The sequence below is a fragment of the Rana temporaria genome, chromosome 2, assembly GCF_905171775.1.
Source record: "Rana temporaria chromosome 2, aRanTem1.1, whole genome shotgun sequence".
NCBI classification, from domain to species: Eukaryota; Metazoa; Chordata; class Amphibia; order Anura; family Ranidae; genus Rana; species Rana temporaria.
In genome coordinates, this window is record NC_053490.1 from 345,271,492 (window position 1) to 345,289,785 (window position 18,294).

The window sequence follows — 18,294 nt, forward strand, 5'->3', positions numbered from 1 at the left end:
TCTTCGCTTTTTTGCAGGATCAGTTTACCCCAAACACCTAAAAGTTGTCAGAAAAAATTGGTGCTGCAGATTATTCTTTATCAATTTTTTCACAATTGTGTTAAAATTACATTATCAGTTATGTGACTTTGTAAAAACCTATTTAGTTTTTTAAAATCGAAAATGAAGGCAAAACATTTGTTTTGTAGATGCAAAAATATTTTTTTTTAAAGCGGAGGTTCACCCTAAAAAACATCTATATACCATCCCATCCAGCATACTTGCGTCAGCTACAGTATGCTGGTTTTTTTTGTTTTTTTTTTCTTCACTGTACTTACCGTTTAATCGTTCATTTTCTTTTCTTCCTCCCGCGGGGAATAGGCGTTACTATGAAGGGGCGTAGATTGACGTGCGGCTAAGGCGCGTCACGCTTTCCGAAAATAGCTGACCTAGGACTCGGCTATATACAGCGCCTGCGCAGTCAGCTCCTAGTCTGTACGCAGGCGCCGTATAGTGCCGTGAAGAGCAGAGTCCTAGTCCGGCTATTTTCAGAAAGCGTGACACGCTTTAGCCTGCACGTCAATCATCTACGCCCCTTCATAGGAACGCCTATTCCCTGTGGGAGGAAGAAAAGAAAATGAACGATTAAACGGTAAGTACATCGGGAAAAAAAAAACAGCATACTGTAGCTGACGCAAGTATGCTGGATGGGATGGTATATAATTTTTTTAGGGTGTACCTCCGCTTTAAGTGATCACATACCCGCTGCACACTGAGCTTCCCAGTGAATTGTTGTGCAGCGGGGGGGGGGGGGTCTGATCACTGGAGGAAAGCAGGCAGGGTTCCCAGCATAGCCAGAGAACTGACCAGTGTTCTTTTAAGACCCCTTTCACACTTTTTTTTTTTCTGACCCATTGGCGTGAAAATAAAGCCTGTAAAGCGCATGAAAAAAGCCTCATCTGCAATCCAAATGTGAAAGCCAGAGTGCTTTCAGAGCCCTCTCACACTGCCAGCGCCTCAGTGTGAAAGCACTCGGGCTTTCACATTGAGATTGCAGATGCAGCTTCTTTCAGGTGCTTTTTTAAACGCTAAAGCACCTGAAAAATGCCCAAGTGTGAAAAGGGTCTTAGTTTGGTCCGTTGATGGGAATGCAGAGGGATTGGCAGGAATACCAGGGATTTTGCATAAAGGAAGCAATACAAAGTGAACAAGAAACTTTCTCATACAAGTACATGGTACAGCAGGCACATATCAGAAATCAGAAGTGTTGAGGTAACAAGCACTTTAAGCCTAGTACACACCACTTGTTTTTCGATACACAAAAAAAAAAATACTGATGGCTCAGATCGAAAAAAGTGTACAAACAATCTGATGTTAATGCAGCGATCTTCCCTGCTGAGCTGTTGTGTTCTGACAGGGGGACCCCCCCACCAGAACATTCTGGTCAGCGCTCTCAGCCATTGGTTGAACCGGCTGACAATTGCCCCTTGTGTAGTAGGCTTAATTTTTGCAAGAATCCCCAAATCCTTTTACCTAAAGTGTAAATTCTTAAGGGGATTACTTTCACTGTTTAGTGTGCCTAGAGAAGACCCAAATGTATACAGACTTTTTACAATTCCTATACCTGCACATACTTTATTTGAAGCGTATGCTAAAAAACGTTCTGCCTTTTTTTTTTTTTTTTTAATGCTGATCTGTGATTGTGAGTATTTCAACATTGAAGGTAGACGCTCAACCCTGTTTCTTTCTTTTAGCTAGAAGTTGGGCACTCTGGCAGATTGGAGAAAACCGAAGATCTTTGGCTAAAGGTTCGTAAAGAACATGCACCACGTCTGGCCCGTCTGTCACTGGAGAGCAGATCTCTGCGGGATGTTTTATTGCATGGTAAGTAACATGACTGCAAAAAAGTAAACATTTTCAAAAAATATCCTCAGTTTTGTATTTATTTAAAGCATTTTAAAAAGACAAACGCAATGCACATGTATGTAATTTGTATGTCTGCGTACTGGGTCTGTCCAACAACCATCTTAACACGGCATCCCCAAGCTCGTCCCCGCCAGGCACTATCCCTCCCTAGAGGACACTCATGCGTATATTCCTTTTCAGTTGCCCCACCATATTCCTTTCTGGCTTTGTATTATAAATCCTATTTTTATATATTTTTTTTTCTTCCTGTCAGGCAAACCAAAGCTAGGACGTGAGCTAGGAAGGGGCCAGTATGGTGTCGTCTATCTGTGTGACAGCTGGGGTGGGCACTTTCCCTGTGCTTTGAAGTCTGTTGTACCTCCAGATGAAAAACACTGGAATGATCTTGCTCTAGAATTTCACTACATGAGGTGACTACAAAAACAAAACGTTTCCTACTATTCTACCTTTGTTTACTTTTTATTGTACTTTTATTATGTTTTTAAATTACAATTGAAATACAAAAGTAACTTCCGGCGCTAAATGAGTCTTTCAAGGTGTGGCGTAACAGATGTCAGATAAAATGGTGGTGTGAAAGGTATATATGGTATCCCAAAACCTAGGTGGCTGCCTTACTCAGATGGGATAATCTGAAAGGAACTACAAGAAAAACAGAGAATGGAAGGCGCACGCACACCTAGTGCATTACCAGAGATAATTTAATAAAAAATAAAAAAATGTATAAAAGTTGCATTTTTTAAAGTACCCACTTTTATACAAACATTTCTTATTAATTTATCTCTGGTAATGCACTAGGTGTGCACGCCTTCAATTTCTGTTTTTCTTTAAATTACAGGTGAACAATCCCTCAGCTTAACATGTAACCAATTGCAAGGGGAAGGAAACTTCAACTATTTTTCAGTAGATTTGGAATCATGCCTCAATGCACTTCTTTTCAAAGAGACTGGGTAAGGTCCTCCATATAAATTATGTAATTTTACTGCCTTGACCGGAGGCTCCCGCACAGTTATGTCATAGCGGAGGCCGTGGCCCCGAAGGAAGACGGGCAAAGGATGCGGCCTGCAGCATGGACAACGCAGGCTTCATTTTCAGGGAAGCGTCCTATAATGTGCTAGTATGCAATGCATACTACCACATTATGCCTTTTACTTTACAGGGAAGTGAATAGGCCCTTAAGTTCCAAAAAAGATGAATAAGAATGGGAATATATGAAATGGTTGAGTCCATATATCTTTGGACACGGCACAATTTTCATACTTTGCCTCTGCCACCAGAATACAATTAAAACAAAACAATCCAAATGAATTTGAAGTGCAGACTTTCAGCTTTAATTCAAGGGGATGATTATAAATATTAAGTACATATTTTAATAACTGCAACCATTTTTATACACATTTTTATTAATTTTGTAATTTGTTGAGAACCCTTCACTGGTACCCATGGACATTGCCAAAGACTGGGTTTCCTCCTTTCTGATGCTTTGCCAGGCTCTAACTGCAGCTGTCTTTGGTTCTACGTTTGTGGGTCTTTCTGCCTTTTTGTTTTGCCTTCAACAAGTCAAATGCATGCTCAATTGGGTAGAGATCAGGTTATTGACTCGGCCATTGGAGAATATTCTACTTTTTCCTTCAAAAGCTCCGGGGTTGCTTTTGCAGTGTTTTGGATCATCGTCCATCTGTACTGTGAAGCTCCGTCCAATTAACTTTGCTGCATTTGGCTGAATCTGGGCTGACAGTATATCTCTAAACATTCATCCAGCTTCTGTCATCAATAAACATGAATGGCTCAGTGCCACTGGAAGCCATGCGTACCATGCCATCACACTGCCTCCATGTTTTACAAATTTTGTTGTGTGCTTTGGATCATGATCTGTTCCAAGCCTTTTCCACACTTTTTTTTTTTTTTCTTCCTGTCATTCTGGTGCAGATTAATCTGTTTCATCTGTCCAAAGAATGCTTTTCAAGAACTGGTCTGGCTTTTTTAGATTTTTTTTTTTTATCTGGCTTTTATTCAGGCTTATGAATGCACTTTGTGGTGAAACCATCTGGATTTGCTCTTGTAAAGTCTTCTCTTGAAGACTTTGACAATGATACGCCCACCTACTGGAGTGTCCTTCATATGTCTGGATGTTGTGAATGGGCCTTTCTTTACCATAGAGATCATCCACCACTGTTGTCTTCCGTGAACATCCATGCCTTTTTTATGTTGCTGAGCTCACCAGTGCATTCTTCTTTCCTCAGAATGTACAGAACTGTTGATTTGTTCACTCCTAATGTTGCTGCCATCTCTCTGATGGACTTGTTTCGTTTTTGAAGCCTTACAATGGCTGGTTTCACTTGCATGGACAGCTCATTTGAACACATGATGTAGGTTCACAGCAATAGATTTCAAATGCACATACCGCACTTAGACTTGCAGACCTTTTACCTCCTTAATTGATGAAGAAACAGCCCACACCTGGCCACTAAACTGCTTTTGATTCAATTTGTCCAATTACTTTTGATCTCTTGAAAAGGGGGTGGCTATTAACTGTAATTCCTAAACCCTTCCTCCGATTTGGCTGTACATACCCTCAAATTAAACCAGAGTGAACTTTCAGCCAATGTCCATTATATAACTGAAGTATTTACAAAAACATATTCAAGCTATAAAGTATAAAGCAGAGTACACACTGACAGCTCCAGTCAGAGCCGCTGTACTAACCATGCATGGTTAGTTCCGAAATCTTCCCTGCTGAGCTGTTATCTGCTGACAGTGGGATGGCCCCCCGCCAGATAACTGATTGGCGCTCTGTCAGTTTTCCAGCATGCACATCCGACAGGCTGACATACACACGTTGGCCATTTTTTTTAACTGCTGAGTGTCTTCTGACATTTGGCCCGTGTATACGGGGCTTTAGAATATCCACGTCTCCAGTGGTAAGGATTAACACCCGGGAACTTTCTGTGTAATCTCAAAGGTACTCTGTACCATCTAGTTAATACCTTTTTAGACAGACTCCAGAGTGTATAGAAGATTTGTGCAAAAAAGATTGTGGTCCCTTTATATAGGTAAGGGCAAGGCCGCCTGCCGATGTCAAATGATGGCACCACCCCATTGTGACATCACCGACGAGGCATGCACCAGTTGGTGAAGTTGCCAGGTGGCCACGCCCTTACCTTTTATAAGGACTGTCAAACAGTGGAGCCTGCAGTAGGCGGTCAGCCTTCATTGACATTTTTTATTTTTTCCGGTGTGGTGGGCTGCGTGACTGTCTATGGATTTACATGTTTTGATTTAGTGTTCGGGAACACTGTTTTTGTTTTTAAATAAAGGAATTGTTGAACTGTCTGTGGGTTTTTTATTACTTTTTGACACTATGTACCCCATACTCATTTACATAGAGGGGCCGGGATCTGGGGGCCTCCTTGTTACAGGGGGCTTCCAGGTTCTGATAAGCCCCCTGCCTGCATACCCCCACAACCACAGCCCAGGGTTGTGGGGAAGAGACCGTTGTCCCCATGACCTACCAGGCTGCATGCTCTTACCAGAGTCTGGTATGGATTTGGGGGGTTTTAACCTTGGCATGGGATTTCACTTAAAATCCTTACCAGATCCAAAGGGTCGTGCATTTATTTTATTTTTTTAAATATCTGAGTGCCAGAAATTGCAACTGCAAGTCGATTTGAATGATTTGAGTGATGTTTTATTTTTTTTTTTAGATATTAAATTTTTGCGGCAGCATGTTCTATGCATGCTAGAGATGCGCCACTTTACAGGCAGACGAAGGGGATGCCCAGGCACTATATTAGTTTTTATTGTTGCACTTTAAGCATCATTAAAATCGCTGCTCCTTAAAAAAATTGCAACGAGTGCATCACCTACACCTAACCCTTGAACTCTGCGTCCCTTTGATCCAAAGCCAGTATTCAGCACAATGAACGTCACAACCAACTTTTGCACTCCATGCTGAGAAAATGCTGCAAGCTGCAGCAAAACGTATGATCTTGCAAACGGGCCCACTGCTTTCAGATGATGCCCCTGACCTGAGCATCAGTGCAACTTGTGACATCACATACAAGCATCTAGACTGTATGCGTAGGTTGAATCAGCGGGAATGAGTGTGCCAGGACAGGATAGTCTCCTCTATGCTTCTCTGTACCACTCTGCATATAGCGGTGGGGCAGATGGGCAGGGGGGCTACAGCGGTGGGGCAGATCAGGGGGGGGGGTTAAATATTAACAGGTGAGAAGTACAGTGGTGGGGCAGATGCAATGAGGTACAGTGATCTGAGGTGTGAAGGTGCATGAATTGGGGCTGATCTAAAATGTGAAGTTGAGAAAGGGGTTATTTTGGTGGGAGAGATCTGAGAACTGAAGGTGCAGGAACTGGGACTGATCTGAGAAGTGAGTGCAGGATGTAAATTTCTCATTTTTTTTTTTTCCAGCGAGAGCCCTGCTGCAGTTAAGTTAGCTCATCATAGGAGGCATTATGCCAGATTGGGCTTTATTTGGTTAAGCGTGTTGCCCTCTGCAGGTATCCAACTTTATTCCAAATCTTTTGCATTAAGTTGTAAGTGGGGAAGCTTTTATTGAGTTTACTGAGCCTGAATTTCCAGCCCCTCGATTAAATACCTGTGTATAGGCAAGTACAATCCTAGTAGTGGAGTTGAGGCATAAGGGATCCAATTCTGTGATAGGCATCATGCAACCAACCGGGTGTTGCAGTTGTGCTGCAAAATATAGCTGTGGGCTACGATAAGCCAGGCCACCATCATCCTTGGGGTGCTGAAGTTCCAGGCGAACCCATCGTTAAACGGGAAAGACCGAAAAATTGTTTTCTAATCTAAAAGTTTTCAATGGGATCACAACAGGGGTATTGTGTAATACAGAAACTGCGGCATAAGAATCATCGGATTCGTTTTACCCACAACAGACAATCTTGGGTTTGACCACACATCGATCTAGTCGGGTTGAAAAAAGACACAAGTCCATCTAGTTCAACCATAAAAAATATCGTACAATCACTGTCACATATACCCAATTCTATACCCACAGTTGATCCAGAGGAAGGCAAAAAAGGCAAAAAACCCCAGAGCATGCTCCAATTTGCTACAACGGGGAAAAAATCCTTCCTGATCCCCAGAGAGGCAATTGGATTTTCCCTGGATCAACTTTACCTATAAATGTCAGTACCCAGTTATTATGTACATCTAGGAAAGTATCCAGACCTTTCTTAAAGCAATCTACTGAGAACCACCTCTGGAGGGAGTCTATTCCACATTTTCACAGCTCTTACCATGTCTTCTGTGTTGACCGTAAAGTGAATAACACCAAGTTCACTATATGGACCCCTTAAATATTTGTACATGTTGATCATACCCCCCTCTTATTCTCCTCAAGAGTGAATAAATTAAGATCCTCTCTAATCTTTCCTCATAGCTGAGCTCCTCCATGCCTTTTATCAGTTTCGTTGCACTTTCTCTGATATCCTTTTGGAGAACTGGTGGCCAAAACTGAACATTCCAGATGAGGTCTTGCTAATGATTTGAACAGGGGCAAAACTCTCTCTCCTCCTCCTTCTTCCCTCCCCCCCCCTCCATGAATCCATGCTGTCTGTTGCTTAGTTTTGTCTCAAACAGGTATGACGTGGGGAAATCTAATCTACAAACATCTGTAAGAACCAGGGAAATGTAAAAACCCAAGGTACTTGAATTGAGTAGTTAGTGGTATGGGGCAAGAAGACTCCCCTCCCAACAGCATCAAAGCAGATTTGGTCCAATTAATGGTTAGTCCGAAAAAGGTGCCAAATCTCACACTTCTCCATAGCTGCCTGTAAGAACAATGAGGTGTCGCCTAGCATTATCATGTCAGCGTATAACATGATTTTTTTTTATGTATACTGTGAGGGAAAGTATTTGATCACCTGCTGATTTTGTACGTTTGCCCACTGACAAATGATCAGTCTATCATTTTTAATGGGTTTAATTTAACAGTGAGACAGAATAACAAATATCCAGAAAAACGCATTTCAAAAGTTATGAATTGATTTGCATTTTAATGAGTGAAATATGTATTTGATCCCCTATCAATCAGCTCCCAGGTGTCTTCTATACATGTAACAAACTGATTAGGAGCACTCAAAGGGGAGTGCTCCTAATCTCAGCTTGTTACCTGTAAAAAACGCCTATCCACAGAAGCAATTCATCAGATTCCAATCTCTCCACCATGGCCAAAACCAAAGAGCTGTCCAAGGATGTCAGGGACAAGATTTGTAGCCCATTCCAGCCTTGTGTATGTCTCTACAGACAATCGCCAATCGGCTTGTTGAGTGGGTGACAACAGTTGGTGTGATTTATTTGCAAATGTAAGAAACACAACTGTCACACTCCCTCGGCCTGGGGCTCCATGCAAGATCTCGCCACATGGAGTTTCAGTGATCATGTGAACAGTGAGGAGTCAGCCCAGAACTACACAAGAGAATCTTGTCAATCTCAAGGCAGCTGGGACCATAGTCGCAAAGGAAACAATTGGTAACAGTAGGATGTCAAGAACTGAAATTCTTCAGCGCCCGCCCGCGCATCTGAAGTTTTCTAATGAACATCTAAATGATTCAGAGGAGAACTGGGTGAAAGGGTTTGCGGTCAGATGAGAACAAAATCGAGCTCTTGCATCAACTAAACTCACTGTTTGGAGTAAGAGGAATTACAACATGGAGGTGGAAACATTATGCTTTGGGGTTGTTTTTCTGCTAAGGGGACAGGACAACTTCAGTCATTTACCCAAAAATGGAAAGGAACTCGACATGGTGTGAAATCGTAACTAAACACATTTATTGAAATAAGTTGCACTTGCAAGAAGTAGGAATAAAAACATCAAATGTTTAAAGGCCGGCTAGAGAACACCAGTCCACTTCAGATATACAACGCAATGACGTTGGCATGTCACTCCTCCCGACGCAGGTTTCATCGCACTCTGACGTCGTCCTGGGGTGTGATGGGTGTTCGCTAGCCGGCTGACTTTTAAACTTTTGATATTTTTATTCCTACGTCTTGTAAGTGCAACTTTTTATTTCAATAAATGTGCTTGGTTACGATTTCATACTGTCGCGGTATTTTAAATTTTTGGGTAAATGATTGGTTGAGGTGGAGGTGCACAAGTCTGTGTTGGTGTTGAGAAGTACTACCTCAGGATACACACATATGTGGTAGTATGTATGTATATGTGTGTGGCATTTTTATACACACCTATCAGTTTATGGACCATTTTGTCTATCTACTGTATTTTCCGGCATATAAGACGACTTTTTGGATGCATAAACATGCATCCAAAGTCGGGGGTCGTCTTATACGCCGGGTACGGTCTCCGTGCTCCCTTTTTTTTTTTTTCAGCAGTGACAGTCTCCGTGCTGCGAGCGTCAATGATTTAAAAGACGCTCCTTCTCCTCAGTGTTCTGTGATAGGAGGAACACAAATCTTCCCAGCAGCGCCTCTGTTCTGTGTTAATCCTATCACAGATGCCTTCTCATCCTCGGACGAGATGAGAAGACGTCCGTGATAGGCGGAACACAGAACAGAGGCGCTGCTGGAAACATTTGTGTTCCGCCTATCAGAGAACACTCTGAAGAGAAGGCGCGGCTTTCAAATCATTGACGCTAGCGCTCGCAGTACGGAGACTGTCACCACCGGCTCAGAAAGTGAGTGTTTGCGGTGATTGCACTGGGGGGCAACAAGTTCAGGCACAGTGGGGGCAACAAGTTCAGGCACAGTGGGGGCAACAAGTTCAGGCACAGTGGGGGCAACAAGTTCAGGCACAGTGGGGGCAACAAGTTCAGGCACAGTGGGGGCAACAAGTTCAGGCACAGTGGGGGCAACAAGTTCAGGCACAGTGGGGGCAACAAGTTCAGGCACAGTGGGGGCAACAAGTTCAGGCACAGTGGGGGCAACAAGTTCAGGCACAGTGGGGGCAACAAGTTCAGGCACAGTGGGGGCAACAAGTTCAGGCACAGTGGGGGGCATGCAATGTAATGGCAGAGTGAGGAATGTAATGGCACAGTGCAGTGAGATTTGAAAAAGCCTGTTTCTGTCAGCGATTCTGGCTACCCCTCAGCTCCCAGAAAGACTAGTAGGAAGGGGTAGTCTTATACAGTGAGTATATCCCAAAACCAAAATTTTTCCTGGAAAATTAGGGGGTCGTCTTATACGCCCAGTCTTATACGCCGGAAAATACGGTATATATATATCTGATTGACCTCTGCTTGCCAACATGGGTTTTGCTACCAAGTCATGTTTTGTGAATGGGTCAAATACTTTCACTCATTAAAATGCAAATCGATTTAACTTTTTTGAAATGCGTTTTTCTACATATTTATGTTCTGTTTCATGGGTAAAATAAACCTACCATTAAAATTTATAGACTGATCATTTCTTTGTCAGTGGGCAAACGTACAAAATCAGCAGGGGCTCAAATCTTTTTTTTTTTTTTTTTTTTTTTTTTTTTTCCTCCTCACCATAAGTCCATAGGGTAAGCCAGTGATTTCCGAGTTGGATCGGATAAGAACAGCCAGCAGCTCAAGGACAAATAGAAAGAAAGGGCCACAACGGGCAGCCCTGCTTTGTTTTGCCTAAAGTAAAGGGGTTTGAAATTCTTCCCGACACCTGAACCCGAATTGTAGCCTGGGGGGTCACAGTATAATAAACTAACCCAGGCGATAAAAACGTTACCAAACAAGCTTAGTACAGCCCAGAGGTATTGCCAATAAATGCTATCAAAGGCCTTATTAGCATTGAGTGATGGTGGCAATCTTTTTATCTCCAAGTTATCTGATGGGGTTTGCATATTTAAAACTGCAAATTGTCAGTGGTTGATTTTGTGCAACATGAAACCTGCCTGGTTCTGGTGGACAATGGCGTGAATCACCAAGTTAAACCATAGGGCAAGGACTTTGGCAAGAATTTTTAATATGACATTGAAGCAAATGGCTGGGACTGAAGAGCCTGGTTCCAGCAGGTCTTTACCAGGTTCAATAATGGGATGATTTGTGCTCTCGACATCGAGGGGGGGGGGGGGAGACTTTGGGGAGTATGAACTGCATTATACCGTGGCTATAAAGTCTACACACACCTGTTAAATTTGCAGGTTTCTGTGGTGTAAAAAACTGAGACCAAGATAAATAATTTCAGAACTTTTCCAACTTTTTTAATGTGACCTATAAACTGTACAACTCAGTTGAACAACAAACTGAAATCTTTGGGGGGGAAGGGGAAGTGAAGAAAATAAAAACATATTGGCATAAGTCTATTACTGGGGATGTAAATGTGTTCAGAATTAAGCAATCACATTCAAACTCATGTTAAATAGAAGCCAGTCAATTGTCACAGGGTACGTCTGCCCACACCAGGAAAGCTAAGGACGACACCTAAAAATGTTTAGAACTTTATTAAAGTAGACTTGCTTGATGTGCGTTTTTAGTTATAGGAAGGGGTAAACTGAGATATATCTCTACCTCAATTTGTCATTGGACACTATCTCCTCTTAGTGTGTTTGTCTATACTGCAGTAAATGACTAAAGGGAGTAGAAATGGGAAGCATAGGGGTTCTAATCAACTGATAGAAATCGCTCTACTCTAGGCTCCTAAATTCTATAAATTACTTCTATTCTTCTTGGACTTAAAAGCATCCTGACTGCAATAGCATACTAACTCCTGGCCACTGACAACTAAGATACGAGAACAACTTAAACCCCTCTCTGCTGGTATGCACCCTTTTGCGTTTAAGTAAGATATTCCTGCAGGCCTCCTCTTCCTGCTTCAGAGGTTACACTCACCAGGGCTCCTTTTTACACCTGTTCTGGGACACTGTAAATCTACAACCTACCTGGAAAGAGGCCCTGGGGCTGATGGACAAATTGGCGGGTTGACACATGGCTCTGACAAATACTGTCTTATTTGAAAAACTCCCAGATACCCCGAAACCCCTTATGAAACTGGTACACGATCTGCATTGCAGTACAGTGGACAATAGCGTTAACTGGAAGTCTAACGGTCCCGTTCTTGCAAGTCAGAAAAAATATTTCACATCCTGCATGACTCCATCCTTATATACGATGCTAAGTGGAACCCTTTTGGTTCTTCTTTCGGCTCCAAGAATGTTCTTGTTTGTTTTGGTTTTCTTTCCTGTCATGTTTTACCTTGCATGATTCGGTCATGTTTTATATACCATATCATGGATAATTGAATACGGAAATTTTTTCCTTCTGTCTTGGCAAGACTTCTGTACTAAATGGATATGTTATTCCATGCAAGTCAAATGCTACCTTGATGTGTTGGTTTAAGTCGCATATCAATATGGTACATCTTTTGATCTAAATAATAAAAAAAAGTTTTGAAAACAAAAAAAACCCTCCCCACCAACTAGACTACCATATCTAAATGTGATGGTGCACTCAAACACGCTATGAAAAAAACCCTACATGTTTTACTCTAAGAGCTTCGACTGGGGTGTATAAAGTAAGTGCTCAAAATGAAAAGTGCTGTAACCACCACACGGCAAATAGGAGTCGGTACACACCTGACATTTAAAGTGCCTCTAATTAACCCCAAATAAGTCTAGGTACATATCTATGCGGCTGCACTTGATGTGTTTTTGAGGCACATTTTGCGCGTTTTTTTTTTTTTTTTTTTAAAACCCATGTTTTTTATGCATTTTTTTAATGCAGTTTTCATGCATTTTACATTTTTCTCTAGTCGTCCAGGACAATGCTAGAGATGAGCTCCACCTCCGGAGGCGGAAAACTCATCATTCAAATCCTTAAAGGGCAGCTTCCGTCCCTCTTCCCCAGTATGTTTCCTCCACCGGAGGAGGCTGGGTGGAGCTTTCCTTCCCCTGAGCCTAGGGCAGAGGTCGACAATATCCGGGCGCCAGGTCGCAATTGCGACAAATTTGTGACCTTGCGCCCGCCGGTAATTGAGGCCATGGCTTTGCGGCCTACAAGGCCGCAAATCCGCGGCCTCAATTGCCGCGGTCACGCGGTGGGGGCACACGGAGGCACAGGATCCTGTGTCTCCGTGCGGCGGGCCCGTGACAGCCGGTAATTGAGGCCGCGGCTTTGCGAAGTCCCAAGCTCTTCCTTCTGTGAGCTGGCGCCATCTGGTGGTGTGTGTGTATATATATATATATATATATATATATATATATATATATATATATATATATATATATATATATATATATATATAATCTGGTGGTGTGTGTGTGTGTGTGTGTGTGTGTGTGTGTATATGTATGTATGTATGTATGTGTATATATATGTGTGTGTATGTGTGTATATATATATATATATGTGTGTATATATATATATATATATATATATATATATACACACACCCTAGAGAATAAAATGGCGATCGTTCCAATACTTTCTGTCACGCCGTATTTGCGCAGCAGTCTTACAAGCGCACTTTTTTTGGGAAAAAATTACACTGTTTTTAATTAAAAAATAAGTCAGTAAAGTTATCCCAATTTTTTTTAATATTGTGAAAGATAACGTTACGCCGAGTAAATTGATACCCAACATGTCACGCTTCAAAATTGCATCCTCTCGTGGAATGCCGACAAACTTTTACCCTTTAAAATCTCCATAGGCAACGTTTAAAAAAAAAAAAAAAATCTACAGGTTGCATGTTTTGAGTTAGAGGAGGTCTAGGGCTAGAATTATTGCTCTCGCTCTACCAATCGCGGCGATGCCTCACGTGTGGTTTGAATACCGTTTACATATGCGGGAGCTACTCACGTATGTGTTCGCTTCTGCGCGCAAGCTCGTCGGGACGGGGCGCGTATTCTGGCTCCTAACTTTTTTTGCTGGCTCCTAGATTCCAAGCAAATTTGTCAAACCCTGGCCTAGGGGCTGCCTAAGGAAGAGGGGGATGTTTGTGTCTGCAAGTACCTGGAAAGGTGGCAGGCATCCGAGTCCCCCGGTCAGGCTTCAGAGAAGCTGGTACCGGAGTCTTCCTCCAAAATAGCCCAGGTAGGGCTGGCTTTCCCCCGCATAGGGCTCATGGCTTTCCGGGCGCAAGTCCAGCGGAGGGGGGGGGGGGGTGTTTGTAGGCCTTGAGTTCCAGCCTGTGAAACGCAGGAGGATGACGGGGACTTCTGGTGTACCACTTCCGTTTCCGGGTCATGCGGCGAGCATGAGCGATCCATGGCAGTATATTTAAAAACGCAATGCTCCAGCAAGGAACAGAGGAGAGCATGGATCTAGCAGAACCAGGTGGCAGTGGTGCTGGCTCAGGTAGGTGAACACTGGGGTGTCTTTGACCTACAGGGCTGGGGGGCATAGCTCAATGTAGCACCCATTTTTGTCCCCCCCCCCCCCTTGAGACTGGATCCAGGCTTAAAGAGTCATGTGAATCCCGTCAACGGCTGGTGGGTGTGCACATGGGTGTTGGTAAAGGTATATTTTTAAAGTAGGGTGGAGCAAGCCCCTTTGTAAACCCTATATTGATAAATTGGTTTACAAGGAGGCAACAGGGGCATGCAAAGAATTTAATTTCTGGCATTCAGAAATAAATGAAGGCTATAAAGTCTATGCTGTCAAAGCTTGAGGCCCCAAAATAACCAGCTGCAGTTCCATTCCGCTTCAGCCCCAGAGGAGGGCGACTAATCGGGGGTGGAGGAATCTGATCCTTTTGGATGAGCTAAATGAGACGGAATCATCCAAAGATATTCCGAGCCAAGGGATAATTTTTTTTATTCATTTTTTCTTCGAGCCAAGGGACAATTTACCCAGATACAGGCTCTCGCTCGAGGAGGTGAATGCCTTAATGGGGGTGATCTGAGACGTTGGATATCAAAGAGGAGGCCGCCTTGTCCCTACATGACCAGATGTATCGGACCCTGAAAGAAAAACAAAACTGGGTATTTCCAGTACACAGCGCACTGGCCAACTCTATCAAAAAAGAGTAGGTAGAGCCGGAGAAAATACTATTTTTTTTTTTACCTAAGTCTGAAGAGGTGGTTTCCCTTCAGTGAGGATTCTGCCTGTATATGGAACAAAGTGCCCAAAGTGGACGCAGCCTTCCAGTGCGCCAAATCAACAGACCTCGCCTTTGAAGACATGGGTGTCCTTGGGGAACCCATGGACAGGAGGGATGTACTGCTGAAAAGGTCATGGGGAAGTAGCCATGACAAATTTAAAACTAGCAATGGCTACAACCAACAATGGTGGCTCGTAATTTGGAGGTCTGGCTGGACCAATTACAAGGCCGTTTGGAAAGTTGTACTTCAGGTAGGAAATTCTAGGTTCCTTACCCATAAGGCAGCAGGTTATATGGCAGATGCATCTGCAGAGTCAGTCAAGCTATTGGCAAAGACCACGTCCCTAGTAAATGCCTCTCGCAGGGCTTTATGGTTAAAATCCTGGCCGGGGGACCTGGCCTCAAAGGTTAGGCTATGTGGAATCCCATTTGAAGGAGACCTTGTTTGGACAGGATCTAGAAAAAGTTCTAGACCGTATTAACTCCAAGAAAGGCTTTTCCTATTAACCACCTAAGACCCAGACCTTTAGGCAGGTAAAGGACCTGGCCAGTTTTTGCGATTCGGCACTGCGTCGCTTTAACTGACAATTGTGCGGTGGTGCGACGTGGCTCCCAAACAAAATTGGCGTCCTTTTTTTTTTCCCACAAATAGAGCTTTCTTTTGGTGGTATTTGATAATCTCTGCGGTTTTTATTTTTTGTGCTATAAACAAAAATAGAGCGTCTATTTTTAAAAAAAAACAATATTTTTTACTTTTTGCTATAAATACCCCCCAAAAACATATAAAAAAAAGTTCCCCTCAGTTTAGGCCGATACGTATTCTTCAACCTATTTTTGGTTAAAAAAAAAATCGCAATAAGCGTTTATCGATTGGTTTGCGCAAAATTTATAGCGTTTACAAAATAGGGGATAGTTTTATTGCATTTTTATTATTTTTTTTTTACCACTAATGGCGGCGATCAGCGGACAATTTTGACACATTTTTTGGACCATTGTCATTTTCACAGCAAACAATGCATTAAAAATGCATTGTTTACTGTGAAAATGACAATTGCAGTTTGGGAGTTAACCACAAGGGTCCTGAAGGGGTTAGGTGTGACCTTGTCTGTGTTTCTAACTATAGGATGGTGTGGCTGTAGGTGTGACGTCATTGATTGTGGTTCCCTATATTAGGGAACACATGATCGATGACGGCGCCACAGTGAAGAACGGGGAAGCTGTGTTTACATGCAGCTCTCCCCGTTCTTCAGCTCCGGGGACTGATCGCAGGACTCCAGCGGCGATGGGGGCCGCGGAGCTTCAGACCGGGCCGCGGGTGCTCTCCCCTGCGACCGACGGCTGGGCACTTAAAGAGGATGTACCTGTACGTGCTTGTGCCCAGCTGTGCCATTCTGCCGACGTATATCTGCAGGAGGCGGTCCTTAAGTGGTTAATAAGAGCCCCAGGGAATTTTTTTTTTTTCGCCTTTAAAGACTAGGGCCATCACAGGAGCAGACCCCTAAAGGGTCAACCTCCTAAAAAAAAACAGTGGGGAAGTAGGAAGAAATTTTTGGATGCAGACAATCTTTTCGGTGAAGTCAATTCTTCCCCTTTCGATCTGAGGGATGCCATTTATACATCCCAGATTTCTTCTTTGTTTAAGATCCACAAAGAATCTCCAAGAATTTTGAGGGTGGGGAAAGCCAGTCCGACCTTTAATTCAGGGCTCTGCCATTCAGCCTGTCCTCATCCCCGACAGAGGCACTGGCCCCCCTGAGACTAAAAGGGATGTTGTCATCCCATACTTGGATGACCTTTTATTTTTTCTCACCCTTTGCGCTCCAAATACAAGGAGATCTGCGGTTGGCCATTTCCTTTTTCAAAAAGCTGGGGTAGTTGATAAACAGGGAAGTCAAACCTAACCCCGACACATGTCTTGCAGTACTTGGGGTTCCTGGTGAACTCGGTGATGCAGAAGATCTCACAGAGAAGAAAGTGGAAAAGGTGAAGGCATCAGCAGCCTTTTTTCGAAACAATCTGGCAGTTTACATCCGTTCAGCTATGTCGGGTCTGGGTTTCATGGCAGCAACAATCACTGCAGTACCATGGGCAAGGGACCATTTCAGGTGTCTCCAGGCAAAAATCCTGAACAGCTGGGACGGAGCGCAGGAATCCCTGGACACGAGCTTCCGCCTATCTCCAAAGACCAAGAGGTCTCTGTGGTGGTGAAGGGACGAAGAGAACCTTGTGCAGGGTCTATTATGGTCTCTTCCGGTGTCCATCTGAAACGCCACAGACGTCTGGGGGGCCCACTGGGGGTCAAGAGCCAAGGGTGCTGGGGAAAAAAAAGCACAGTCCCAAAGATCAGCCAACTGGAGGGAGTTGCAAGCGATCTGGGAAGCACAAAGGGCATTTACCAGAGCTGAAAAGTCACCACGTCTTATTTAAAAAAGTCAGAATGGTCCCTAAACAGGGAAGTCTTCCAGCTAATGGTAGAGAAATGGGGCCTTCCAGAAGTGGACTTGTTCACCAACAAGTTAAATGCCAGGGTTCCAGCGTACTCCTCGTTGGAAAGAGAAGTAGGTGCCAAGGTGATAGACTCCCTGGCCCAGAAGTGGCCGTTTCACCTATGCTACGCCCCCCACCCCCCGTTTAAACGTATTCCTCTGATCCTGAGGAAGTTTGTTCAAGAGCGCACTACAATGATCCTAGTGGTCCCGTATTGGCCGAAGAGGCTTTGGTTTTCCACGCTGTTACGCCTGACAGAGGAACCTCCCCTCATGCTACCCAAGAGGAAGGATCTACTATCCCAAGGCCCAGTTCTATTATCAAAAATGCAGGCCCTCAAACTGTCGGCTTTGTGTCTGAGGAAAGCCTCCTGAAGGCTCTCGGACAGGATAGTGAATGCAATTCTTTCAAGTAGAAAGGTGACCCAAGCAATTTGTTACATTTTGGAAAGTTTTCGGTTCATGGTTGGATACCAAGAAGGTGTCTGCAAATATTCCAACCGTCTTGGAGTTTTTACAAGACGATGCGGACCAAGGACTGGCCATCAGTACATTAAAAGTGCAGGTATAGGCCTTGTCTGTTGGAGCAACTACTGACATTAGACCTGCTAGTTGGCAGGTTCTTTTAAGGGGTTATCCAGGATTAGACACGTTCCGTTTAATTCTGCCAAAATGCCAAATGCCAAAATGGGACCTGCCGACAGTATTGCAAGGTTGGGTAAAATGGGCGCAAAAGGAGCTGCCCTTAAAATGGGTCACACTCAAAACTGTCTTTTTATTTAATTATACAACGTTTTACAGATTTAATGATGGTAGAAGATCCCATACTATGTCTTTTTCACATGAATGACATGCCAGAGAAAAAATATAAAGAGTCACTCATTTGTCATT

The 18,294-nt window shown here is 43.5% G+C and overlaps 1 protein-coding gene across 1 annotated transcript in view; it reads left to right on the plus strand.

The window, feature by feature from the left end:
• The window catches only part of DSTYK (dual serine/threonine and tyrosine protein kinase), a 225,176-nt gene that overhangs the window by 123,934 nt on the left and 82,948 nt on the right, over positions 1-18,294 (plus strand). Inside the window, exons 7-8 of the mRNA XM_040337559.1 lie at positions 1,734-1,863; positions 2,159-2,315. Of these exons, the coding sequence (XP_040193493.1) occupies positions 1,734-1,863; positions 2,159-2,315 (287 nt within the window). The remainder of the gene's footprint in view (positions 1-1,733; positions 1,864-2,158; positions 2,316-18,294) is intronic.